The 25,629-nt window shown below is 46.0% G+C and overlaps 12 protein-coding genes across 12 annotated transcripts, besides 1 other annotated feature; 6 read left to right on the forward strand and 6 right to left on the reverse strand.

Moving 5' to 3' along the window:
* Positions 1-60: 60 nt before the first annotated feature.
* FPSE_09573 (uncharacterized protein) lies at positions 61-501 on the reverse strand (the record flags this gene model as incomplete). Its single annotated transcript, XM_009262690.1, has 1 exon — positions 61-501. The coding sequence occupies one exon, from the start codon at positions 499-501 to the stop codon at positions 61-63; it is 441 nt and encodes a 146-aa protein (XP_009260965.1).
* A 1,735-nt stretch (positions 502-2,236) lies between these two features.
* On the reverse strand, positions 2,237-3,038 carry FPSE_09572 (uncharacterized protein; the record flags this gene model as incomplete). Its single annotated transcript, XM_009262689.1, has 2 exons — positions 2,237-2,710; positions 2,763-3,038. The coding sequence occupies 2 exons, from the start codon at positions 3,036-3,038 to the stop codon at positions 2,237-2,239; spliced, it is 750 nt and encodes a 249-aa protein (XP_009260964.1).
* Positions 2,313-3,077: a mobile genetic element.
* A 1,038-nt stretch (positions 3,078-4,115) lies between these two features.
* FPSE_09571 (uncharacterized protein) lies at positions 4,116-5,707 on the reverse strand (the record flags this gene model as incomplete). The annotated part of the gene is made up of 2 exons (XM_009262688.1): positions 4,116-5,543; positions 5,600-5,707. 2 exons carry the CDS (start codon positions 5,705-5,707, stop codon positions 4,116-4,118), a joined length of 1,536 nt encoding a protein of 511 aa, XP_009260963.1.
* A 388-nt stretch (positions 5,708-6,095) lies between these two features.
* Positions 6,096-6,995, forward strand: FPSE_09570 (uncharacterized protein; the record flags this gene model as incomplete). The annotated part of the gene is made up of 1 exon (XM_009262687.1): positions 6,096-6,995. One exon carries the CDS (start codon positions 6,096-6,098, stop codon positions 6,993-6,995), a length of 900 nt encoding a protein of 299 aa, XP_009260962.1.
* Positions 6,996-7,193: 198 nt separating this feature from the next.
* Positions 7,194-8,129, forward strand: FPSE_09569 (uncharacterized protein; the record flags this gene model as incomplete). The annotated part of the gene is made up of 2 exons (XM_009262686.1): positions 7,194-7,619; positions 7,680-8,129. The coding sequence occupies 2 exons, from the start codon at positions 7,194-7,196 to the stop codon at positions 8,127-8,129; spliced, it is 876 nt and encodes a 291-aa protein (XP_009260961.1).
* A 1,838-nt stretch (positions 8,130-9,967) lies between these two features.
* FPSE_09568 (uncharacterized protein) lies at positions 9,968-10,468 on the forward strand (the record flags this gene model as incomplete). Its single annotated transcript, XM_009262685.1, has 1 exon — positions 9,968-10,468. One exon carries the CDS (start codon positions 9,968-9,970, stop codon positions 10,466-10,468), a length of 501 nt encoding a protein of 166 aa, XP_009260960.1.
* A 1,555-nt stretch (positions 10,469-12,023) lies between these two features.
* FPSE_09567 (uncharacterized protein) lies at positions 12,024-13,871 on the forward strand (the record flags this gene model as incomplete). Its single annotated transcript, XM_009262684.1, has 1 exon — positions 12,024-13,871. One exon carries the CDS (start codon positions 12,024-12,026, stop codon positions 13,869-13,871), a length of 1,848 nt encoding a protein of 615 aa, XP_009260959.1.
* Positions 13,872-15,046: 1,175 nt separating this feature from the next.
* On the reverse strand, positions 15,047-16,631 carry FPSE_09566 (uncharacterized protein; the record flags this gene model as incomplete). The annotated part of the gene is made up of 4 exons (XM_009262683.1): positions 15,047-15,761; positions 15,814-15,835; positions 15,965-16,246; positions 16,604-16,631. The coding sequence occupies 4 exons, from the start codon at positions 16,629-16,631 to the stop codon at positions 15,047-15,049; spliced, it is 1,047 nt and encodes a 348-aa protein (XP_009260958.1).
* An 834-nt stretch (positions 16,632-17,465) lies between these two features.
* FPSE_09565 (uncharacterized protein) lies at positions 17,466-19,668 on the forward strand (the record flags this gene model as incomplete). The annotated part of the gene is made up of 2 exons (XM_009262682.1): positions 17,466-18,703; positions 18,753-19,668. 2 exons carry the CDS (start codon positions 17,466-17,468, stop codon positions 19,666-19,668), a joined length of 2,154 nt encoding a protein of 717 aa, XP_009260957.1.
* A 794-nt stretch (positions 19,669-20,462) lies between these two features.
* On the reverse strand, positions 20,463-21,604 carry FPSE_09564 (uncharacterized protein; the record flags this gene model as incomplete). The annotated part of the gene is made up of 2 exons (XM_009262681.1): positions 20,463-21,141; positions 21,198-21,604. 2 exons carry the CDS (start codon positions 21,602-21,604, stop codon positions 20,463-20,465), a joined length of 1,086 nt encoding a protein of 361 aa, XP_009260956.1.
* A 1,121-nt stretch (positions 21,605-22,725) lies between these two features.
* Positions 22,726-24,512, forward strand: FPSE_09563 (uncharacterized protein; the record flags this gene model as incomplete). Its single annotated transcript, XM_009262680.1, has 2 exons — positions 22,726-23,864; positions 23,918-24,512. The coding sequence occupies 2 exons, from the start codon at positions 22,726-22,728 to the stop codon at positions 24,510-24,512; spliced, it is 1,734 nt and encodes a 577-aa protein (XP_009260955.1).
* Positions 24,513-24,925: 413 nt separating this feature from the next.
* FPSE_09562 (uncharacterized protein) lies at positions 24,926-25,194 on the reverse strand (the record flags this gene model as incomplete). The annotated part of the gene is made up of 2 exons (XM_009262679.1): positions 24,926-25,109; positions 25,160-25,194. 2 exons carry the CDS (start codon positions 25,192-25,194, stop codon positions 24,926-24,928), a joined length of 219 nt encoding a protein of 72 aa, XP_009260954.1.
* Positions 25,195-25,629: the final 435 nt, after the last annotated feature.

Consider the following 25,629-nt stretch of genomic DNA (forward strand, 5'->3'; position numbering starts at 1 on the left):
GATGCAGACGCTCTAAGTACAGGTGTCCAGCTGACACTCATCATCGACCAAGCCCTGAGCTTAGTTGGGAAGGTTGGCAGGGGCATAAGACTGGTCAGGCTTAACAACCTTTCCTCCCTGGACCTGCTTATCGGTATAAGCAGGCCAGACAATCTGTCGCTTAGAGGAAACAACAGAGAAAGTGGTGAATCCGTTTCCGGGGCCGAACTGGCCACTCCAGCCAGAGGTGACGGTGTAGTCGCCGCACTTGACGGGGCCGCCGTTGCGCTGAGAGGCCTTGCTGCCCTTGACGACGAACTTGCAGGCGGTGGCGGCACCCTTGTGGGTGTTGATCTTGAAGTTCCAGGTGCAGGAGCTGTCGTCCTTGGCACAGCTGCGCTGCATGGTCTCGATGGTCCACTGGGGAGCGGCGGCCATCATGTTGACGGCTTGCTCGGTGGGAGCAGCGGAGACGCTGGTGGCTGAGAGGACAGCGGCGAGGAAGGCGAGGGAGAACTGCATGGTTGCGGTTGAGTGGTTGTTCTAGAAGGAATTAGTATGTTGGGTGTGGAAGTGTTGTGTGATGTACTGACTTGGGAGTGGAGTGAAAGGTTGTTGTAGATGTAGAAGCGAGTGACTGAGTTGTGAGTGATGATGAGAATAAATTGGTGATGATTGTTGTCTCTTATATAGTTTTCCTACGGCATGTCCGGGTCGAATATCTGACCGTAAGATAGTATACGAGCTTCAATACACAGCCCATTTTTCAACTAACAAACCAGATCTGGAAGGGCCTATTCCAGCCAGCTAAGGCAAAAGCACCATATTGTTAGCCTATTCATTCACGTGGCAAGCTCATTGTGGTCAAGTTGCATGATTTGTCCACAAACAGCCTAGTGACATCTCGTATCACCACTAGCCGCGTCAGTTATTTTTGGAGCTACATCCCTGCCTTCAACCTAAAAGTGAGCGGCTGACAGTTGTTCCAACGGGAAAATTTGCTCGTATAAGTTATGGATCATTCCATCGTTTGTGAATTATCGAAAGGCGATACCCGAAGCGTCTGAAGCTATGGCTATATTTGGATAGACTTGAATTCCGTGCCCTTGTCTAGTGACGCCACATGTCGTTTAATTCGGGACATCGGCATGATTTTGTTCAGGGGTCAAGGGTCTCGGCTGTGCCCGCTCCCCACGTTTATCCTTGTCTGTTACGTTACGAGGAAAAGCTTAGCTTTTAGGGTGATGCTACGTCGTACAGGTGAGTGACAGAACAGTGAGCACCAAGTTATGGTTTACAGAAATAAAGAGCCTGAATGTCTGGTGGTAAGGTGATAGCTGACCTATTAATTCTGTCTTTCCTTGCTTCCGCATCCCATTTTTCTGAGACCCTGGGGCTGAGCTCACACTCCAAATTGTTAGGATGGTGATGTCATTGACTCAGACTCTTGCTCCCACCGCTAGAGAGGTTGATGCACAGAATCATTCCATGCAACCAAGACTTGAAAGTAATTGATAGAATAAAAAATGATACTAACATCGCTGAGAATTTTGGACGACGATGTCTCTAAGAATTCTATTTTGAGGACTATTAGTTTTCCTTTTACTGAGTATTCCAACCACAGTTTCTGGATTTGTTCAAATTGAGTTTTTCGACAAGCAGAGTGCATGGAAAGATATATCTTTCAATACACCTAATACGAGGAGCATAATAAAATACTCAAGAGGATATCCTGGAAAGAGCACTGAATTCTGCTTTGACGTCAATTGAGCCTATGGCCCTTATTAATTCAGTCCTACGAGCCATTCGAGCTGTGATGCCAGATATAATAACGTCGAGTTTAGATCAAATGCAGGCAAACAACCTAAACTTATTTCATTTATTCGGCAGAATATGGAGGCCTATTGGTTATAAAATGACTTAAATAAACCCTGATAACGATATCAGCTTAATGAACAATGATGAGGATCCCGACTTAATGGACCTTGATGAGACGTCCGACGCCCTAAGCAGCAGAGCAAGTTCATTGCATGTGCCGGTGGCATCTCCACGAGACTAAATGTATTCACCGCGGGCCCTCATTTTATTTTTCTATCGTTAAGCTTAAATAACCTAAATGTATCAGTTGAAAATGGTAAATGGCAAGCCGCGGCTGGTGGTAGCAGAAACATCAGCATCTATCTAGGATTTAGACTTTCAAAATAATTAAACTAAGATTATTCACAACATAGCCTAAATGACCTAAAGATTTCGTCTCTTATGCTTCCAGTGGCCAATTTTTGTGATGGCCTGAGGCCTCTCCGAGTCTGAGTTTCAACAATCGTGATAGATCAGTCGACCCATCTGCTCGGATTCCGACTTCATCAACATCTCTCAGCACGTGATCAATATAGTCGCCGGCGGCGGAAAGGTGCAAAATATGCGCAATAGCACGATGAACAGCAAGCAGCCGAGCAGACGGCGGATCGATACTCCGGTCCTCGGTGAGGAAGAGGGTTCGAGTGACAGGGAAATTCTTTGCAAAACCAACCCGCCGAAATGTGCCTATCCGATATGTATGCGTCTCTCCAACGGGCTCAAAGTAGACCCGAAAATCGCCGAAAGATATGTGATGACTAACAGCCAGCGTGAGAGCGTTAGTCGGTCGGTCAATATCGACTCCTTCGATCAAGTAGGCAACACCAGCGTCAAACATATTAAGTACAGCCAGTGCCGCTGCTTTCGTAGAGCTCTATGATATAGTGAGTAGGAGCATATAATATTGTGGCGATAAGGAATCTTACCAGCGCTCCAGAAGAATCGAGACTAGTCAGAGAGTGTGGGAGAATGTGTGCGACCTCCAGATAGTCGAATTCTTGTCCAGGATCGGCCAAGGGAACTCCGTCTTGATCCATAGCATTATTTTCACCATATTTCTGGAAGCGCCTTTCGGCTTCAGCCGCGTCGAACTTGCGTGAAATGACACATCGATATCGATCTCGAAGGAGACAGGTACCTCGGAGGCTAGCTAGGCGCTCTGGCGTCCCAGAGAATACATGGTCCTGGCGTTGTGTTTTCATGATGGCTGAATGAGATGCTGGCGTTGGTTGTGGTGTCTTTTTGGTGGATGCCTTGACTACAGGTATAAGTGAATGGGTTAGCTAGTCACCTTCTTAGTGAAAAACAAAGGTTATGCTCCGAAACAAAGTATAGCCAATTCAACAGTAGATTTTGTTTATACATACGTGGGAGGAAGAAGTTATCTATCAGATAGTCGGCGAATTCATACAACCGGGTCTTCAATTCATCTGCATCCCCAAAGTCGACATTATCGTCAGATGATATTGGCAGTCTCAAAAACTCAAAAAACGCAGTCAAGACATTGTCCTGCGATATTTGATTGGAAGAATATTCGTAAGTGTAGCGAACAAGCTTTATTCTATCGTATTGAGTTGGTTTGGTATCGTGGAAATGCGCAATAACTTGATAAAACCGGCGGATTGCGGAGGCGCGATGTGAATCGGATAAGGGCTCTCGTGATGAAAAGTTAATGATACCTTCCAGAGATGATTGGTGCCGATGAAGAGGAGAGGCGGGCGTCATTGTAGGCGATGTATATTGAGAAGACTAGGGCTTCGGCATATAAACCCCAAAAGTAAAATAATAAGTAGACGATTGCGTCGAGTTGACCGTATCCAAGGGTCTTGAAATATTGATGTGATTGAGACAGATGGTTGTTGATTTGGTTAAGCCGTTACAGAGACGAAAGGCGCTGCCTTGCGACAAAGCAGCTGACTAATATTTTCTGCCGATCAGGTGATTGTAATTTATTCGCTGAAGGAGACACCGGACTAAGAATAACCCGTCCTTGAACTTACCCGGTAGCTACCCTCGCATTAGGGTACTGGAAAAGTTAGCTGCTAAGGACATAAGAGACGAAATCAGTAGGCAAACTTATTGCTATTTAGACAAGGCTTCTTAGACTACTTACCTTTTATACCCTAAGGCTTGGGAGGCTAATTATTCTGCTACCCATTAAAGAAGTCTGCAGATAGAACCCCAAAAGGAACCAATCAATATGCACGTAAAACCCCAAATAAAAACATTCTTCAACAATGAAAAACAACGCTCGAGTTTATTTGATACATTTTACTAATCTACTTTATGTTGAGGATAGTAGTGGTGTTCTCTCTACACAGTTGACTTAGATCAATAAATAGTTCTTCTTCCAAGTCGGTATACACCCCTCCCAGGCTATCCTTTCCCACTCGAGAGGAATCATCCACTGGATAAGCCTGAGCAGCCACCCAGCTGCGTCCATTTATAAGCCCTGGATGAATAGGCTTCCCTTGTTGTATATGGGCCTTGGCCTGTTCAAGCAGTGTGGTTATATATGGATAGAACCAAAAGTGCTTGTAACGTTCGAGAAAGAATCGCTTATCGCATGTATTGTGGTAGAATGCGTAGATACTTTCCGAAGCGATGTTGGTCGCCAGGTACGTTCGCTGAATCCACTGCCTCTGTGGTAATGCTATTTGCAATTCTGGGACGGCAGATAACCTCTCCCATATTCTGCCAAAAGCTTGGTAGAGACTTGCGGGCATCTGAATGGTGTATGGTCGAAACGCAGTATCTTGCTGTAGGAAGTCTCGGTCGATAGATGCGGTGAGATCATGATTTTTGTATTTGAGAAACTGGATCTCAAGTTCATTCCGACACTGAGTTTGTGTAAATGCCGAATCAAAGTCAACAAAGACATGAAACTCGGTATTGTCTTCAGGCCCATCTCTTGGTCTCGGTAGTGAAGTAAGGTTGCTCAAATCAGCGGGATACTCTCCGTCATTCATATCAAGAGCACGATGATATTCTTGGCGCACGTAAAGTTGCGCCGTGAACCATTGGTCCATGTGGTGAATCCTCACCCTGTCTTCGTCGTTGGGGTCAACCTTTTCGTCATCCGCCTTGACGAGATCGAGAATAGCTTTGACAAACTTTCTTATATCGCCCACAGGGCCCATGATGGTACCCGAGTTGAGATACCGTGAGTCTAGGAACCGTGTGTCGTCGTTTCCGGTCCTGACACCGAACTTGTAGCGAGGAGAGTTTGATGGTGGCATCAATGGACACATAGGCTCATTTGGTGACGCGACGAAGCACATTTTCCCAGCGCCATATAGAATGGTCTGACGAATGCCAAGCTCATGTAACTGATCGACGGTAAGGCCTCGTTGATCAGCAAGCCGTTGTTCAGACTTTTTCGACATGTCAAAGTAACGCTCAATCATGACCTCTGCAGGTAATTGTGCTAGCACGTCGAAGCTATCCACAATAATAACGAGATCATCATCTTGTGCATCGAGATTGTCAAAGTAACGGTTCATAACACGGAGCTTGGCGAGGTGGTCTGCTGAGTCAAACTCATTCTTGCCCTTGTAGCCGATTAATGTGGGAATTGGATACTGGTTGACTAGGGCTGAGACGATGCCGGCACAGACAGCATCGTTCACTATACTCGAGGGTATGAGGTAGTGGAGACGAGATGTTTTTGGCGCTCCATTATGTGATGATGATGGAGAAGAGTTGGTCTGAGAATTGTTAATTTATTGGATATTTGATGTGTGTTGAAATAAATGAGACTCACGATGAATTGTTGATGTGAATTGCTAGCCCACAGCCATGTGAGGCAGATTATGAAAACGGCCACGACAAGTGTTGTGCGCCGTCTAAATATCTTGGACACGAGTTCCATTATAAGTGAAAGCGATGTGTGCCTCTCTCATATGGAAGTGAAAAAGGTTGCTAAAAACTGGACAAGTAGAGATCTCAATCCTTGGCTTCAAAAACCATCTGGTAAGCATATGGGACTAGCTCAATCAACTCCATCTTCCCCTGAGCCATTCCTCAGCTGGCTAGTGTTATGAAATATTGCTTGAGGTTGCTTTTGTGTGCTTTGCCTTGTCCGCCCCAAACTACAGGTGGAGATAGGAGAAATTTACCATGCTGTTCACCCCTGAGCTAAGAAAAAGTGGCGTGTAGGGATTGCACTTGTGGCTTGCCCCTAAAAACCTCACAAAATAATCAAGTCAACTCCAAAGCTTTGCGAAAAAAGACTTCAAAAGACATCACCAAATGCTGCGATGATACAAGCTCTGTTCACTCGGCGCGTACTTTACGCGGCTGTATCGCTGGCGCTGACGTGGATCCTCGCCTTGAATTATCGCGAGTCTTTGTTCAATACAGTCAAGTCACAATTGACTTCTTCCACAACTTCCGGGATCCTCATCAAGGACAAGGTCGCCACTATCACCGACACTCTTTTCACACCACGCTTGATTCCCCTCATTCTTCATTATCGCGCCGTTCTTGGCCCTTCATGGCCTATTGTGTTCTTTACTTCCCAAGCAACATTTGACAAACATTTCTCACCAGATGCACCATCCACGTCTGCAGCATGGCGTCAAGCAATAGCAGATGGATCCATTGAGACGCGAATTATATCATCCGAGTTCAACCTCACCTCAAGAAAAGGCGTCAACTCTTACTTTTCGGATCCTTGGCTGTGGGAACAACTTGCACCAGCCAAACATGTTCTTGTCTTTCAAGCCGATGCAATGCTTTGCGCAAATGCACGGAAAGCAGTTGATGAATATCTTGAATGGGATTTTATCGGCGCACCTCTCAACGACACACGACAAGTCTTCAACGGTGGTTTATCTCTTCGCAATAGACCTATGATGCTTGATATCATTAAGAGCAGAGACTGGTGGACAGATACGAATACAAAAGATGCAGAGTATGAAGGCCATGGCGAGGATTACTGGATGAGTGTGCTGATGCGCGAGAGAGGAGCTCATCTCCCATCCGTCAAAGAGGCGTTGACCTTTTCTAAACAATTACCCTGGCACTTTAAGCTACCAGGGAACCCGATCGGGTATCATAGAGTGCATAGACAGCTGAGGAGAGATAAGAAGGCTATTCCCAAGATCCGGGAGTGGTGTCCCGAGATTGATCTGGCAGGGACTGGAAAGCTACGATAGACATAAAAGCAATCAAATATTTTTTGGACTAGTAGTGACTGGCGACGCCACAGAACATGGATGTCGACCATTTAGGGGTTTCTGTGGGCAACTCAACGCTAAATCTCGCTAGACCGAGATGCATCTTCCCACTGTTTATGAGCGACTTGCTTTCGTCCCATTTTCCCAAAGCAATTGCCCATCCACACAAACACAACCATGCCGAATCGTTTTCTTATCTGGGGCGAAACAGGCTGGGTAGCCGGCCACCTCAAAGCTCTTCTTGAAAACCAAGGCAAAGATGTACACACGACCAGTGTTCGTATGGAAAACATCTCTGCTGTGGCAGAAGAACTCAGAAGGATCCAACCAACACACGTCCTAAACGCTGCCGGCTGTACAGGTCGACCCAATGTTGACTGGTGCGAAGACAACAAGGCACAGACGGTCCGATCCAACGTTATCGGCACGCTGACTCTAGCCGATCAGTGCGACCTACTTGGCATTCATTGTACGGTCTTTGCAACGGGCTGTATTTATCAGTATGATGAGAAGCATCCTGTTGGTGGTGCTGGGTTTACAGAGCAGGATGCACCGAATTTTGTGGGGAGTTTTTATTCCATGACAAAAGGCCATGTTGAGCCGGTACGTTAAGCACTCTAATTTGAGATAGAAGACGGCTAGGATCTAACTGAAATGTTTTAGATCTTATCTTGCTACGAAAACGTGCTCATTCTCCGTTTGCGCATGCCCGTTAGCGACGATCTGCATCCAAGAAACTTTGTCACCAAGATTTTAAACTACGACCATGTCGTCAACATACCAAACAGCAACACCATTCTTCACGACCTCCTCCCTGTATCCATCTCACTAGCAGAACATAAAGACACTGGAGTATTCAATTTCACCAATCCAGGAGCTATTTCTCACAATGAAGTATTGACACTTTTCCGAGATATAATTCGGTCGAGTTTAACATGGCGCAACTTTTCAATCGAGGAGCAGTCGCATGTTATAAAAGCTGGAAGAAGTAATTGTATGCTTGACACGAGCAAACTTGAGGCTAAAGCTAGAGAGTATGGGTTTACTATACCAGAGGTGCATGAGGCGTATAGATTGTGTTTTGAGCGTATGAAGGCTACGGGGGTCAATTAAGTAGTGAATGGAATTGTATTTGAGGTTATTCAGAGCGAGTTCAAAATAGATTGTATGATAGATCACAACAGAAATACTGAGCATTAGCAGTACCTGTACAGAGATGTTGGTAGAGCAAAGAAAACTAGCCTCAGTGACTAACCCCCTGAACCTGCAGTAGCGTCAGGGGAAACCCATTAGTGCCTAACTTGGAATCCTTGCTATCGTCAAATCTTCCACTCTTTTCTCTTTAATGTAAAGACATATTCAAACCCAGTCAAGCGCAACTCTTTTTAGCAGCCAAAATGCTGTCCAATGCATCCTCAGCAAATGATCCCACCAGCTACAAGCTTCAAGAAATGGCTCATGATCATCAAAGATCATCGTCTAGCGATGAAGAAAGTGCTTCGTTCTTGTCAGATCACGAAGAAAAAGATGAGGTGGTTGAGTCACAAGACCTAAAGAAAGCGTCTTTTTGGATATTTGTTAATATTGTTGCTACCGTTCTCATTGTGAGTAAACTTTCCTTTGCTTTAAATTGTCGCAGGATTTTAACTGTTTAATAGGTCTTCACCAATAAAGCCATTTTCGATGATGATAACCTCAAGTTCATCCAGCTGAGTTTCGCAGCATTCCATTTTACAACGACTTGGCTTGTTCTCTGGGTTATTTCAAGAGAACGGTTTGCCTTTTTTATACCGAAGAATGTGTCTCTTACACAAATGCTTCCACTGGGCGTCGTCATGACGCTGAATATCATTTTCCCCAATCTTTCTCTTGCATTCTCAACTATCACATTTTATCAAGTTGCCCGCGTGTTGGTAACCCCATGTGTGGCGATTCTCGATTATACTCTTTACAGAGTTACTGTGTCTGGTATGGCATCTTCAACACTTGTCGTTGCATGTCTTGGTGTTGCCATGGTATCTTATTATGATTCAAGACCATCAGATGATGCCAATGTCAAGACTACCTCGCAAATCGGAATTGTCTTTGCGTTGGTGGGTGTTTTCTTCTCGTCGCTTTATACAGTCTGGATTGCGGCTTTCCGGAAGAAACTTGCTATATCAAGCATGCAGTTACTACTCAACCAGGCTCCTCTGTCGGCCTTTCTTCTTCTCTACTTTATTCCCTGGGTTGATGAATTCCCGGTCATCAAAGACGTTAGTATCAGCCACTGGATACTCATTCCATTTGTAAGTCAATAACCCACCCCAATATGCAGAAACTAATATCTTTAGTCTGGTATCTTGGCAATGTTGATTAATATCTCTCAATTCTTCATCATCGCAGAAACTGGCCCCATCGCTAGCACAGTAGTGGGCCACACCAAAACATGCACGATAGTGGTTCTCAGCTGGGCAATTTCGGGTCGAGTTGCAACCGACATGTCCGTTGTTGGTCTGCTAACAGCGTTGGCAGGGATTTTCAGGTGAGTAGAACGCCACAATCTTGAAACTTTTCAGGCTGATTCGATACAGTTATTCATTTGTGGTACTTCGACAAAAATAGGGACAACGGAATCTGGTGGCGATCTTTAGCTGAATGGGGCTAAGCCGCTAAGCTTGGTCTAGAATCAATAGTTTATTTAGTTCTTCAGTCCGAATGTGTAGGATAATTTTACGTGCATGATAAGTCCTGTATTGGAAAAAAAGCTACGCGCTTAGCACTCACCACTAAACCGAGCTTGACAGGGGCCGTAATTACACGAAGCTCAGGCAGAACCACAGCGCCTACTATAATACCTCTCGTTCTCGCAACCACATGTTTGTGGCTCTCATCATCCTTCAGGTCATCTTTTGCACCAGTCACTCGTTTAATCAACCAAGATAACTCTGTTATCATCACATTCTTTTACAATGATCTTCACCAACTTCATCGCTGGCGCTATCGCCCTGTCCGTCGGTGTCAGCGCCGGTCCTTGCCGCATCAGCTCTCAGACATCTGGAACTGCTGCCACCACCACTGCTGAGGCCTCACTCGCAACCTCTACCGTTCTCACCACCACTGCCCTCGATTTCACTACCGATCTTACCACCTTCCTTACCTTGACTGCTGAGACTACCTCTGCTGCTGAGGAGACCACCACTGCCGCCGATGAGACCACTGCTATCGAGACCACTGCTGTCGATACTACCACTCTCGAGGCTACCACCACTGCCGAGGCTACCACTACCGCTGAAGTTGTCACTACTCAGGCCACCAGCGCTGCACCTGAAGCGACGACCTCTTCGGCTCTTACTGTCCAGTGCCACACCAATGAGGAGTGCGATTCCCTTCTCGACGTCAGCGGACTGAGCTGTATGGACAACACATGCGAGTGCAAGACTGACTTCCTTTGCCATGTCGTCGTATACTAGAGGGGCAGGTAGACTTGGGGGTTATTAATTACTGTGTTGTTCTGGTAGTTGCTAAATGACAAGAGGATGCAGTTGAATTCTTATCTACAGGAAACTACTAGTAGTATCTTGTAGTCTTACTTATTATTTGTTTTACATTATGTGATTAGTACAATGATTGCTAAGCTGGATCTACGTCACATAAAACGATCAGCGTTTTGTTCGTCATACTGTTTAATAGATATCTATCCATGTCAGCCCATATTGACCCGTTCACTTTATACTCCATTTTGAAAATACGAAGCGCAAACGTATCATGCATTCAGTGGCGCATGAGATGGAAACAGCATTTATTTCTCTACCTACATTGACAATCGGGGTCGGTGCTATATCTGTGCCAAGCGAATTGAAGCTATCCTCGCCCATAGCCCTATTGACCAGGGCGAATGATACTCAACAGCGGGTTCTCGGTTATCACCATCAGATTTATTGAAATGCTCCAGGGTAGGATATCTACAGACAATTGATTACTAATTTTAGCACCTTGTCATCATCAGGCCAGGTGACGCTGGATGCGGTACGGGCCGTTAAGTATAACGTGCGTCTATTTTTGAACCCCATCTGTGTTGCACACTGTAGCTCACTCAGGCTCATACTTGTGAGGGTTGTCCACTGCCTTTCGGTTGGAAGTGAGCCGAAGCAGACATTATTCAGCTATGGCCAGCTAAGTCTAAATTAGTGGCGCCAAGAGAAAATAGCGAGGTTCGAGATTCAGCCCCAGAGAGCCTCGTGATGTAAATTGTTAGATGGGTTGCGAATACCACCCTAGAGAGTCAGCAATTAACGTCGTTGAAGGAAAGTATTTTCTATTATGGTGCGACTATTGCTTGGCTGCTATGTAGTGGTGGCTTACGCTGCCACCAGAGGTAAAAACGCGTCAGGCTCAATTATAGACGCGTAATTGAGCTGAGTGCTGAAACAATCTCTGATCATCGCTTGCCGCATTCTTGGATCTTACTCGTTCGAACATCAGACTAAAGCGCTTAATTGAATAGGTAAAGTCTCTATTGGAAAAGGTTAAATTGCTAACCGCGGGCGTTTGCCTCAGTCTGATCAAGTGCATTGATGCGAGTTACACAGCCGAGCCTCGTTTCAAAACTCAACCTAACTTATCCAGCGCCAATTATTTCCAATTTCATAACCCAATGTCTTACAATTCCGAAATTGAACCAATTGAATACACGGCTACATGTGATCTGCAGCTCTAGGTGTGCACCCTGTAAGCACGTCCTCGACAGCAGGTACCCAACTAGTCAAGCAACTGCACTCATGAGAGAGAATTCACTTTGCGTTCTCTGCGCAGCCTGATTCAGTACTTCAGTCTCTTTTCTGCCCCCAAGCAAGGCAGAATATTGTGAGTTTGACAGAAATAGAAAATGAAAGCTAGGGTTATATATAACGAATAAACACCCCATTTTCCTGTAGGTAGTCACAGATATCCAACTAATTGAAATCCCCCTTATTCCTATTACAATTCTTTCATCATCCGTTGTTTTTTCTTGTATCCATACCAATCATGGAAGTACCAAAACAATCCGAATTCCTAATTGGCTGGATCTGCATCCTGGGGGTGGAATACTTTGCAGCCATGAAGGTTTTGGACAAATCGTACGGCACCAGTCAGAAAGCAAACATCGTCCCAGGCAACAATGACCGAAACACATACCAACTGGGGACAATTGGAGACCATCATGTAGTCATCAACTGTCCTCAAAGCGGAACGAATGGTCAGATCACGGCATGCCAAATTGCTACAGGCATGAAGAGCACATTTCCCTGCATCCGCTTCATTCTCCTCGTCGGAATAGGCGGGGGGGCTCCATCTACAAAGTATGATATCCGCCTAGGTGATGTTGTCATTGGCACATCAGTCTCCCCATACAGGAAAGGCAAGATATTGGACTTTAAGAAGTTCAAACAAACTTCGAACAGAGAGACTCCGCCAGCCGAGCTTCTGGGTGCCATCACAGAACTACAACACCAAGTATTCCTTGGGTCCTCACTAGAAACAACGATGGATGACTTCTTTCGTCATAAGAGTGATCTGAGGGAGAAGTACCCACGTCCAACCGAAGACCGTTTATTGATGGGAGATTACTTCCATAACGATCAAGGGTGCGTCTGCCTTCAACATCAGCTAGAGGATCGCGGCAACCTTGTCGATCGTCAACAGCGTACTCCAGGACAACTTCTTCAAATACACATCGGTACTATCGGATCGTCCGATGTAGTGATGAAGAGCGCGAAGGAGCGGGATAGACTGGCCAATAAGCAAGAAATTATTTGCTTCGAAATGGAGGCCGCGGCTGTGATGCAGACAACTAGGTGCATTTCAGTCCGAGGGATATCCGATTACTCCGATGGACACAAGAATGATGCTTGGCACAACTACGCAGCGTTGACAGCCGCGGTGTGTGCTAAGGAACTACTGAAATGGCTTGCGCTAGAGTCTCTGAAAAACTCACCAATGGAGCTGACATCAGAAGAGCTGGAAAATCTCGTCAAGGGGACAGTTGAGGAGGTATACAGGAAGATCAGCCAGTCACAGCGAAGAGATGGGAATGCAAAGACAGTAATTGGAGAAGCCAACGACACAATCAAACAGAGTATCGAAAGCCTGGACCAATACACCAGACAACCCACCCAAGGAAATAATCTCAAGACGATGATTTTAATGAGAGGCCTTCAGAAACAGATCGAATCGTCAGTTCATGATCTTCAGGTACAAGTTAAAACGAAGACCAAAAGCGCGGATCGTAAGAGTCTTGCTGAGTGGGAAAAACTCAAACAGGAAGTCGACAACACAGAGAAAGAGGCTAAAGACTGGGGTGAGACGTGTCAGAAACTATTGGATGCAGCTGTCGAACTGTCAAAGCACGTATCAGATCACGTTGGAGACAAGCATTCTAAGTTCGTCACAAAATACCTCGAATCCATTTCAGGTATCTTTGGCATCGCCAGGTCTCACAAAGAAAACAGGCCAAACGATTCAAGCAAACATTGTAACGATAAAAACATTGGAGACCTTGGTTCATCGTCTACAGCATCTAGTACTACCAGCCGAAGTTCCTTGGAACTAGAAAGCCCAGGTTCAAGTTCAAACAGTAACGAGCAACACATGCCAGATTCCTGTCCTGAACATCCATCGCCTGTCACTGGTGGTCACCCAACGCCTATATCAGGCTTACCCGCTCCAGATCACTTCCCTCGGCAACCTGGGTCTAACTCTTCGCCGGAACATAACTCTACTGTGCCCCCTATACCAAAGTCTAGCCCGCCACTACCACCTACCAGTCCCCCGCAGCGAAAAGAGCCACCGTCTAAACGACCGAAACCTGACTGGTTATATGTACCAAGACAATGAGTCCAAGATTTAGGTAGTTCTTTTATTGTGCACGAATTTAGTTTGTAATATTGCCTCTTGGTTAGCTATATCACCTAAATTGAATACAATTGAGTTCTTATTCACTATATTTCATTCTAGACTCTCTTGACAACGACTCCGCGCCTGAAACCTGCCCAGACAACAGCGGCAGAAAGATTGACAGTATACCAAGGCTCGAGTGGAGGCTTGACTGGTCAATGTCAAAGCGATGACTACCATGTGGTCTTTGCCGAGCGATTATCCTTGTTCCCATGTCACGTCAAAAATGTGTGACCATATGTTCTATAGATAACCTCGGTTAGCATTCTTCTCGTTGTAAACGGTTGGTTATGTGCTATTCGTGTCGGTTGGTAGATGCCCAGAGAGTATATAACGTGACATGTGTGAAATGGGCTTTGTATGCATTACTAACTTTAAGTAACTGAATTCTCATCGAAGCACATGTTTGGTCTCTTTCATTGGACTTACTTGTGCAAGTGTGTTGAGAAGTTTTGCTAATGGGGATATAATAGACGGGATTAGTGAATGACTTTGTGTTACTTGGAGCACAGTCCCAGACTGTTACTTAATACCATGAAGATTCAGTATTGTAGATAGAGTAGAGCTATCTAACAATTTAAAGGCGGAAATGATGACCATGACCGACTCTCGGGTAGGGCAATATACGGGCTATCATTAATCCGACTTCATCCAATTTTGCCAAATCGATACGGAGATGTGAACAATGGAGAGTGATGAGAAACCCTTCATCCACAACGTCTCAAACTGCCTATTCCGTTTTCCGTCGGCCCAGTAGGCACTACTCGTTATGCTTGCTTCACTGCAATCCTGACTGGCTGAAAATACCTTCGTCAACTAGAGTTCCGTCTCTGTACGGCGATATGATGTCGGGTCCAGATCGATCTGTGACATTGCTGACGCGCCTAAAATCTAGCCAAGCCACCACCATGCAGATGAGCTCACGTAAGTGTCGATCCCCGAAACTATGTTTCAGCTACTGGGCCTCGAATCCCAATTTGATCAAGGCGCCGCAGAGTCAAGCTTTATTGTCTCGTTCTATCAACAGCGCCATCCAAGTTCAGATGAGAGCGTACAGTGTGCCGATACGGACTCGTTCATTCGATTAATAGATCATATTTGCGCAGTGTAACACACTATACCATACGATGATCGTTATCGCCAGCCATCTCGTACACCCGAGTGTCACCCATTTCATGCGGAGGTTGGGCAGATTCTCCACTCATCTCGTAAGCCAAATGCTCCCCCAAGGTTGGCGACATCGCTTGAGACATGTCACTCTGTGCACTTGGTGACATAGGGTGATTCATCCAAACTTGTGGCGAGGCAGAATATGGCGAGCTCAGCGCCGTCACTGTCGAGCCTCTCCAATCGCTTGGTACTGGGGATCTTGGGTCCGGCTTTCCAATGTTTGGATCAGACAATGGATCTTGTTCCATCGGATTGACCTGTATCGATTGACGATTCTTTTTTCGTGACTGTCGCAAAAACCAGGCGATTCCAAACAGTACAAGAGACAGTGCTGCAAAACCTCCAACTGCGCCACCGATTATTGCCCCAAGATTGCTCTTGCTCGAAGGCGGCGACTTCGACGGCGACGTATCGGAGGGAGGAGAAGTAGACGAAGGTATTGTGGAAGAGTTGGATGCTGTACTTTCACTTTCGGTCGATGAGGACTGAGAAACGGATTCAGCGACGTTCAATGTTGTTGTAACGAAGTTTGCGTTTTCTTGGCCGATATACGTAAATGAAGCAGTCGAAACTCGAGTCGCGGGGGTTGATGAACATCTGTAATCCTCGATTCCTTGTGGAAATTCATACGTCCCGCAGTAAGGAGCAGATTCATTCGTACTACGGAATAATGTCAGTTATATGTCGCTGTGAGGATATGTCCTTTACTCACCAGAGAAGGTACAGCGGGTTGTCTATGCAAGTATCGTTACAAAGACTCGGGTTCAATGCCATCTCTCTGTCAAGACAACGAACATGAACATCCCAGCTTTTGTCATTGTCGATATCACCACAAACTATTCCTAGCGAAGTAGCCCACATACATGGTCGTTGGTTTTCGCAAGTGATGGGAAGCGCTGGTCTGCCTGATAGAAACCCGCATGTTTCGTCTGGTGCTATTGTAACGATAATCGGATCAATAGACGAGCTGGTGTCTTCACGTTTGACCAGGTCTCTGATCTCAGTAGTATGAATGGGGTCCGACGGTGGCCGGTCGAGTTCCCAGGCTTGTGATGCTTGCGTTGGGTCAGGAAGAATTCGTCCAAAGGAACCCTGGATGCCCCAGAGGCCGAGAAATATCACAACGTGTTGTAAGTTATTCATCTCTAGGTCAAATGTAAAAGCATCGACAAAAGTTCATGCCCTCGGGAATTGTGTCTCACCGATTCTGGTATTGTGGTTCTTTTAGGTGACAACAGAAAATCAGCCTAACAGCAGCGGCATATGTGTATCTTTAGACGACAACGACCAATGTCTAGAGTAAGACATTCTGATACACACCAATATTAGGCATGGTAAACCATCGTGACCAATCACATCGGAAAAGCTGCGAGTCCTGAGGCCGCAGTGACTGGGTTACCGAAAACAAATGGAGGGGCTGAAAGTTGTGAGCTGTGGTGGACACGATGCTGCATATGAGTGGCGATGGCGTCGCAATCATTCCAGTCTTCACTCAAACTTACGAAGATAAACTGTGCACTGCATATGCATGGTGTCGGAGTACTGGCGATGCGCCACTAGTTGAGTGTCTCCGGTGATGATTGATATGACACAGCATTATTAGACTATACTCTAATAGTTAAGGTTAACTTGTTGGCTTGGTGTTTTATTGACGAATTCAGACACCTGCAGTGGAACAGTAACAGCTGAATCTCAGGTTTTGTCGTCTATTTCTTGAGTAGCCAGGCCTTTCCATCGCGGAGGGTCGATGTCAATGGTGTGCATGCTGCTGCTGACAGTCTAAGCATTGGTTGTCACCGCCTCATCCTCCGTGATTGATATATTTATCACCCGTTCAAACATGGAGCTCGAAATGGAAGCCTAGGACTGACTTATCACGACTCGATGGGCTCCAGGCAGAGTGAGTGAAGCTAACGACTTTAGCGGCTCACGGCGTCATGAAGACATCCAACAGCTGTAAATTCGTAGGACTTCCTCACAACCATCTGATAAACTGGATAAAGGATGACGACAACCAGTGTGCCAATAGTAATGAAGCGGCTTGGGCGATTCCAAGTCGAGAATCCTTGGCAAAACACATTCAAGCCTCTTAGACTTCGGAGCCCGATGTCCATCAAATCAGGGATGACTAATATGACTGCATATCAAGTTTCGTACTAGGCTTGCATTGAGGCTCATGCATCTGCAAGCCCCAAGGTTAAAATAGTAAACAGCCGTCTCACAACGGAAAAGCACAACACAAACGATGATGCCATATAAATAGATGCGGCGGAAGAGAACACTCAAAATCTGTGACCATATAGTCTATAGATAACCTCGTTCTGATTCATATTGTCGTCCAAACAAAAGTGGCAATACAGTAAAATGCATGTTCTAAACAGTCTTATTATTGGCCTTCTTCTTAGAGGGGTTTGGGGTCAAACAGTCGACGAGTCTGCGACAGAAGGTGGAGATGTTGTTAGCCAGCAGATCCCAGCACCAAACGTCAGCGTAACTGCACCGACTCAGCAAGATGCTCCGGTAGAGCCAACTGTTCCCACCGTCCCGACTGCACCATCAGAGCCTGCGACACCAACCCAGCCAACCGTCCCTACTGAACCGACTCAAGAAACAACATTGACTGAGCCAACCGAGATTCCTGTACCATCCGTACCAACTGAACCAACTGAGCAGACCGAGCAGACAGAGTCAACAGAAACATTAGAGTCCCCTACTTTGCCAGAGCCTATTCAGCCTACACCGCCAACTGAACCAACCGATTCTATAGAAACTGCAGAATCTAGTTTACCGACGGAAATGACTGAGCCTACCGCTCCAGATGATTTGGCGACTCCTAGCCAGCTGGAACAACCTAACAATGCAACCGAATCGGGAACCGATTCTGTCCAGCCAACTGAGTCTTTGGCCGAGCCTTCTTCTGAACCCACCCAGTCATCGGAATCTGAAACTGATGGATTTCCAACGGCCGAGCCTACTGAGGTGACTACCGATACAGAACTTGGCCAATCTGACGAACCAATTGTATCCGCAACTGAATCCGTTCAACCATCGGAGACTGGAGACGCCCAAGAAAGTGCACCAACAGGGCCTGTCGCCGAGCCTAGCGAACAGACTGAAGCTGTAGATCAACCCACAGAGTCATCTGAGTCTATTGAGCCTGCTGCTTCAATTCAGCCACCAGAGCCTACCGAATCACCCGTTCAAACTGAATCGGTAGAAGCTCCCACTCAGTCCGCTCCGGCAAGTGAATCTGCTCAGCCAACTGACCAAGGGGAGCCTACCGATGCATCTGAAGCTGTACAGCCTACACAGGACATTGAGCCAAGTCAGTCGGATGTTCCGGCTCCACCAAGCGATGTAGAGGGATCCTCAGCATCAGAAACCGAACAAGGGTCGGCTGGTCCTGTCAACACCCAGGCGCCATCTGGTGATTCGAATGAACCTAGTGGCATCCCTGACCAAACGCAATCCTCCCCTTCAGGTTTCACAACAGTTACTGTTCCTCCATCGGAACCATCCGGTGAAGTAGTTAGGTTGGACCTGACCGAAGCTTCACTAGGCCCAGGCGCAACATTCACAACGATTGCAGGAAAAGAAGCAATGTGAGTTTCTTTATTCAAAACTATCCAACATAAGCTAACAGTGATTTAGCGTACTGCAAGCCCCTCCTAACAGCGAGGCAAAGTTCACACTCGAAGTCAAGGAACCTCTGGATATCGTTGAAGATAGTCTCGTCAACATCAGGGTTTCAGTCAAGGTCGAGGAACTTGATCCTAACAATCGCCGCAAGAGGTTCCTCTTTGAAAGAGCGACAGGCACCCGTCTGCAGTTGATCATGAACGAGAAGAAGATTTATGACAAGCAAGTCAAGACGACCGATGGCAGGTTCCGGGAGATCAAGAGCGAAAAGACGAGATTCGTAAAGAATCCCATGATTGAGGTACTTCAGAGGGCTGGGAGCAACCCTGTTGCTGTGACAGTGCGTGGACTGTCTTTTGTTGGATCTTCGACAGAAACAAGAAGGCCAAACGTCCCAGTGGTAGTCTCACGAACAGAGGTTCTTCCTGGTACAAGGGAAGAGTCTCCAGTACCTGCAGATGAACCGACTGTTAAACCCGAAGAACCGACTGTCCAGCCTGAAGAGCCAACTATGCAACCTGAGGAGCCGACCATCGAACCAGAACAGTCAACCGCCCAGCCAGAAGAACCAGCTGTACCATCAGAGGACACTGGGCAAGTTTCTGTCCCGGGTAATCAGGAAACTACAGTACCAAGGGTGCCCGGTACAGAGTCTATCCGTGTACCTCAAGAAACAAAAGCCCCCAGTGCTACTGCTGGAGGTGGCGCAGATGAGGAATCTACGAATATGCCTTCATTGTCCAACTTGCAGCCGGAAACTGGGATTGGAACTGCGACTGGTGTTCCAGGTATTGGCAATCCACCAATGTCTACTCCAACAAGCACCCCTGGGCCGGTGCAGATTCGTCCGAATGAGGCACATCATGATGCTATGGTGAATATGGTTGTATTGTACGGGATTCCGCTTGCTGCGGCAATTCTAGTTTAATATAGTCTTTGTCAGAATTTGTGGTAGTTGAACCTTATTTACCTCATTTTATATCCATTCTGTCCCTCTCCATACCGTTTCGTCTCCCCGTCGATGATGTTGAATGTGAGGGATATCACGTGTACGGTCACGCGGTTGAATCACGGACTTCGTTTCCTCTCATTTACCTGGAAGCTTACTCAATCATTTAGATGCCGATCCCATAGTCTACTAAACGATACTTGATCCATTTAAGCACTGATAAGACTAAAAAGTCAACAGCTGCAGTATGCAGTGTGAGAACCCTCATCACTGACTGTTTCTCAATTGTCACTCATCTTTCAACTGCTAATCAGGCTGTGTATCATGCTGTCCAGCCTGGAACAGACGCGCCAGCTAGTGTTATGTCGTAGACGTGATTATGATGTAGGGTCAGAATAGCCAGGGCGTTGCCAAGTAAAACCTCGCATAGAGCTGAGCAACCACCATGCAAAAGAACCTGCGTAAGCACCGAGCCTGATTTTCAGTTGTTAAAAATAATTATCTCTTGTGCAACATATTCTGCACTTTGAAGCCTTGTTGTCTCATCATATGCTAGTCAAGATGTTCTGGTCTCTGGGAGAAAGATGACAACTGTCTTCAAGAAGAAACCTGGAGAGGTTATGGCTAAGTATCTGCGGGGCCTAAAGACGGCTTGTCATCGGACAAGTTGTACTTATACAAACTTCTATTATATTGAATAAGCTATAGATAATCATAAAGACGTATTGTTTCTATTACAAGGCCATGTAATCTCGAAGACAAAGAAGCTTGATTCAACGATCAGCAGAACCACTTCCCATCTCATAGATTCTAGAGTCCGCCAACTCATGTGGTGGCGAGTGAACAGATTCTCCGCTCATCTCGTGAGTCATTTGTGGCCTCATAGGCGACATTATACCCTGTGATGTTTCGCTGAGTGCACTTGGTGATGTCGGTTGGCCTGTTCCAGTTTGTGGTGAGGCGGAAGTTGGCCAGCTTAGTGCCGTCGCTGTTGAGCTTCTCCAGTCGATTTGTGCCTCCTTCTTTCCACCACTATGAGCCAATGGATCAACTTGCATCGACTGACGACGTTTGTCGTTCCTTGACTTTCTGATAGTCCAAAAGATTGCCAGGGCCACAAGGGAAATAGCCACAAATCCTCCAACCGCTCCACCAATGATGGCTCCAAGATTGATCTGGTTGGATGATGATGGCGGGGAAGATGATGATGAAGTAGAGGTAGGAGACGATGAGTATGGTGCTGTGGAAGAGACTGTTGGGGTTTCAGTGATTGCCGTGTCTTGAGAATCACTCGCACCAATGTAAATGGTGCTGGTTTTGAGTCTTGCGTTGATCTGACCACTGAAGGTAAAAGAAGCAGTCAAAAGCTCTGTCGAAGATTCTGAACATTCGAAGTAGCTAACCCCAGACGGGAAAGCATATGTTATACAATAGGGAGCCGTGGCATTCGTACTAATAAAGGAGTTCATCAGTCGCCAAAACGCGTGATGGTCTATTGCTTCACGTACCAGAGAAGGTTGAATTTGTTCTTCACACAAGTATTAGCACATCTACTCGGATCCAAAGCGTAGCTACTGTCATGACATCGGTTATAGCGCTTCCAGTTATTTGCATCGCCTTCTTCACCGCAGATAATCGCGCGCGACGTAACCCACATACATGTAAGTTGGCTTTCGCAGGTGATGTCGATTCCGGGTTGTCCTGAAAGATACCCGCAAGTGTTATGTGGGGCAATTGTTAATAGATAAGATGTGGCAGTCTGGCTGGTCTCTCGGCGCCTCAGATCAGGAATATCTGTTGTCTCTGGTGGGTGATCAATTTTCCCGGCTTGTGTTGCGCGTTGCGACTCAGAGAGCCCCGCGCCCTGTGTGGCCGAGAGGCCCAAAAACACCACCCAGAGTAGTGAACTATTCATCTCAAAGTTGGACAGATATTCGACGAGCGGGAATTATCTCTACTCAAGGGCTATTTCCCAAGTCATGGTATGAACGATCACTTACATATAACTGCAACATCGCCACAATCAATGGCACATGTGAATGTCAATCCATGCCATCGTTCAATGCTAAAAATGAGACACGTCGATAGCCACCCTTGCGAGGCATTGCAAAACATCAAATCCAATCATGAACTAATAACTGTTAGCCATGAGGCCTTCCATGTTACGCTGTGGCTGAATTAGTGAGACAAATGGAGATGTTGATAGGTAGCAACTGAGGGGTTGTGCTCGATGCATATAAGTTGTATAATGTATCGGATCAGGCTCTAGGCTAAGGAGACAAAGCAAACAGGGTACACCATGCTGGTAACTCAGTAACGCGTTACTTGATATCAACGCTTATACATGATGATAATATGTTGATAGATTTAATTGGTCGGTCGAAAAATACGACAAGTAACTTGACACTATCCGATTAAATATATTGAAGTAGCTCATATGGTATGTGTGTATTTCCTCCAAACCACCTCTTTACATATTCCGCGTGATTCATTTACAATTTAAGATCAGGCTGTATGGACCTTTTGTGTCGTGACCTACGTAGTACATGTGTGTAAAGCCAGTTCACTTCATGTGGCGTTGGTCGCATGGGAATATATGCAATCAATCGTGATTGTTTCAAGTAGGATCAAAGCCATAAGCATACCAGCATCCACCAAACAGACTAGAGTAGGCTGCGTATAATATCTCACAGTGTTATAGCGGTCTGGATGACTTCAACTGAAAGTGCAACGGCACAGCAAGACGAGAGCCAACAACTTTGTGCGCCTATCGAATCAGGACAAAGCATAATGAGTGCATAGAATCAATAATATACATGCACAAGACACAGCCCCATGCAGCTTTAGCCCCCAAGTCAAAATAGCAACAGCGGTATCGAGATGTGGATGTCAAGAACAATGAAGCTTTTACATAATCGGACCCAACTTCAACTATAGGTCAATTTGTATAAGAAAGACAAACGTAACTGTATTCACCATATTATCTCAAAGTAACCTATCTCTTATTTTTTTTCTCGAACTTTTTAACACTTCGAAATGCATCTTTTGGCTCTCTGCTTTGTTGGTTTTGTCATCAGAGGTGTCTGGGGCCACAAAGTCGAGGTGCTGACCACACCGTGTGAAACTCTCACTGTCTATCAATACGGAGCATCAGACTCTGATCCAGTTGAGAGTTCCCAGTCAAACAGCCCAATTGTCGTAGCAGAGTCTCCAGCCCCAGTCGCGCCGGCCGCAACCATTGAATCCGATCAGGAAACAGCAATACCATCAGAGCCAGTCACCCCATGCGACACTACTCAATCTTCGTTGCCAACGGTCCCATACGAGCCGGTAACGAAGTCTGTATATTATGAGCCACCAACTGAGCCCAAAGATGACACGGCAACGGTAGTTGAGCCAGTCACTCCATGTGATACTACACAGACTTCATCGATATCGATCATATACAAACCTATCACAGAACCTGTCACCTACGTCCCTCCAATTGTTACCATTGAGACATCTTCGATAAGTCAGCATCTTCGAATCATAACCACGGAACCTCTTGTTACGTATACTGAGTCAACTTATGAGACACCTATCCAGTATCCTAAACCTAAAACAGATACTATTTACCTAACTATACCAAACTCCAGAGAACCAGAGCCTAGTAAAGATTATGTGCCTGGAACTTATCCGCCTGCTGATGTTCCAACCGCTGAGCCCGTCCAGCCTCCTATCCCAACCGAACACCTCCAGCCACCAGTTCAAACAGGACAAGTGGTTCCGCCTGTGATTACCAAACATACAGAAGCGGGTTTACCGTCCCAGCCAGGCTATCCATCTCCCTCGTCTGGATTAGAAATACCCACAGAGACTATGGATGTACCCAACAAGCCCATTCAGACATCGGCAGCCGAAACTCCAAAGCAACTGGATGAGCCAACTCGGGTTACAGCTCCAACTTCTGCTGGCCCGTTCAAGACTGAAGAACTACCAACTCGAGTACCAGATCCAGCCAGCGTCTCCAATGAGCCGACTGTTTTCACTCAACCGTCGCCACCTATCCAATCAGGTTTCACGACACGTACCAGTATTGAGGTTGTACCTACAGATGAGGTCTACGAGTTGAACCTCGAAGATGCTATACTAGGCCCATATGCAAGGTTGGTCGACGTTTGCGGGGAAAAGATCATGTAGGTTACATCATAAAGATTCCAGCCTGATTTTAAACTCACAAATATCACAGTGTACTGGAACCTCCTCCATACCACGAGGCGAACTTTACTCTCAAGGTCAACGGAACATCGGGTTTCTCACCAGGTGGCTTTGCCAACCTTATAACATCAGTAAAGATTGACAAGGTACATCATAATGACCGACGTCAAATGGTTATCTTCCGACGAGATGACGACGACGAAGCCGGTTTCCTTGAGGCTTCCGCGAATGACGATGATATCGGTAAGAGGGAGGACAGTGAGACCGGAGATGCGATTGAAGAGTGGGTGGCCGACAAGCCGATAACAGAGGCAGATCCCACGTTAGCTATAAGCTACATAGCTGGGAGTGACCCCAAGTCTGCTCAGATCGAGGGTATGACCTATATCAAGAGAGGAAATATCGGCACAAACGTATATCGGAGGAAGGCAACTCCAGCTGGTCGGAATACTACAATACGCCCAGAAGACGATGGAAAGGAATGCAACACGAACATCCATAGCACGGGCACTCCAACAGCTGTCCCTACGCCGGTGGAGGTTCATCCAAATGAGGCAGGAAATGGTGTCGTGATGAATACTGCTGCATTGTTCGGAATATTTTTCGTTGCAGCAATTCTAGCTTGATGGGTCTCGATACAGTTTGTTTCTTCTTATGCGAAAACGAAATTTTATGTTTATTGCGAGTCTTTGCCTAGGCAGGTAATATTAAGTAGCTATTCATTTGACGTAACTGAGATTTAGAGTTTTTTAATGTTAAACTTATTAAACCAGCAAATGGACTTGTAGACAGTTACCATCCGTAAGGCATTTCTAGAAACAATCAAGATGTTAAAGTGATTCAGTTAATCATGTTGCGGAGAATAAGAACATATAAATAGCGGTGATTTCGACTTGAGCAGTCCATATGGGCGTATACACAGATACAGGCTCGCAACACTCATTAAGCGCCCCATCGTGAAATTGAATTATTAACATACAAGTGCTTTCCATTTCATACTGTAAAACCCTGTGAAACACCATTGCTGGTCTTGCTGATCTTACTTGATCTCATCAAACGTCTTCTGCCAGTCAGCGCCATAAGTCTTCATTTCCTTTCGCACAGTCGAGATACCCAAAGCCACCTTCTCATGATTCTGCTCCTTCATTGCATTCACCATCATGCCAGGTCCATCTTGGATCTTACTCAACGTCTCAAATGTGAGCTTTGGTAGAGTTTGCGGGCTAGTAAGCCGTTAGTTGCAACCAACAGTACTTTGAACGAGTTATCTTACAGATTGGATGTGTTGTTCGACAAAGGATTACCCATGATTTTGTCTTGAGATATTAATATCTTGATGTTGTCTTGAATTGATGTGAACTTTAAATACTAATCTTCAACCTCCTCTCTATATACTCCAGAGTTTCCATCTAATCCATAACTACGACTCCCAATCGTCTCATCACCAACCCTCGATACTTCCCTGGGAAGTCTTCATTGAGCCTTCAGTAACTGTCCCTGTTTGGACTCTGTCCCTTCTTCGCGATGCCCTCATGTAGGGTACCATCGGTGACTGCATAATATTACCCCACGGAATGTCACTGGTTACACAAATTGAGCCAAGACAAGCATCAATACCCCGGCCTCCTGGTGCCAATAAATGTCAAATGAGGCTAGAAAGTGACAGAGCAGACAGACCAACAAGTTGTCTCTCTAACGTAGACAATTGGTCAGTGATAAGGCGACTGCAGATACACTTGGCCT

The sequence above is a fragment of the Fusarium pseudograminearum genome, chromosome 2 (assembly GCF_000303195.2).
Source record: "Fusarium pseudograminearum CS3096 chromosome 2, whole genome shotgun sequence".
NCBI lineage: Eukaryota > Fungi > Ascomycota > Sordariomycetes > Hypocreales > Nectriaceae > Fusarium > Fusarium pseudograminearum.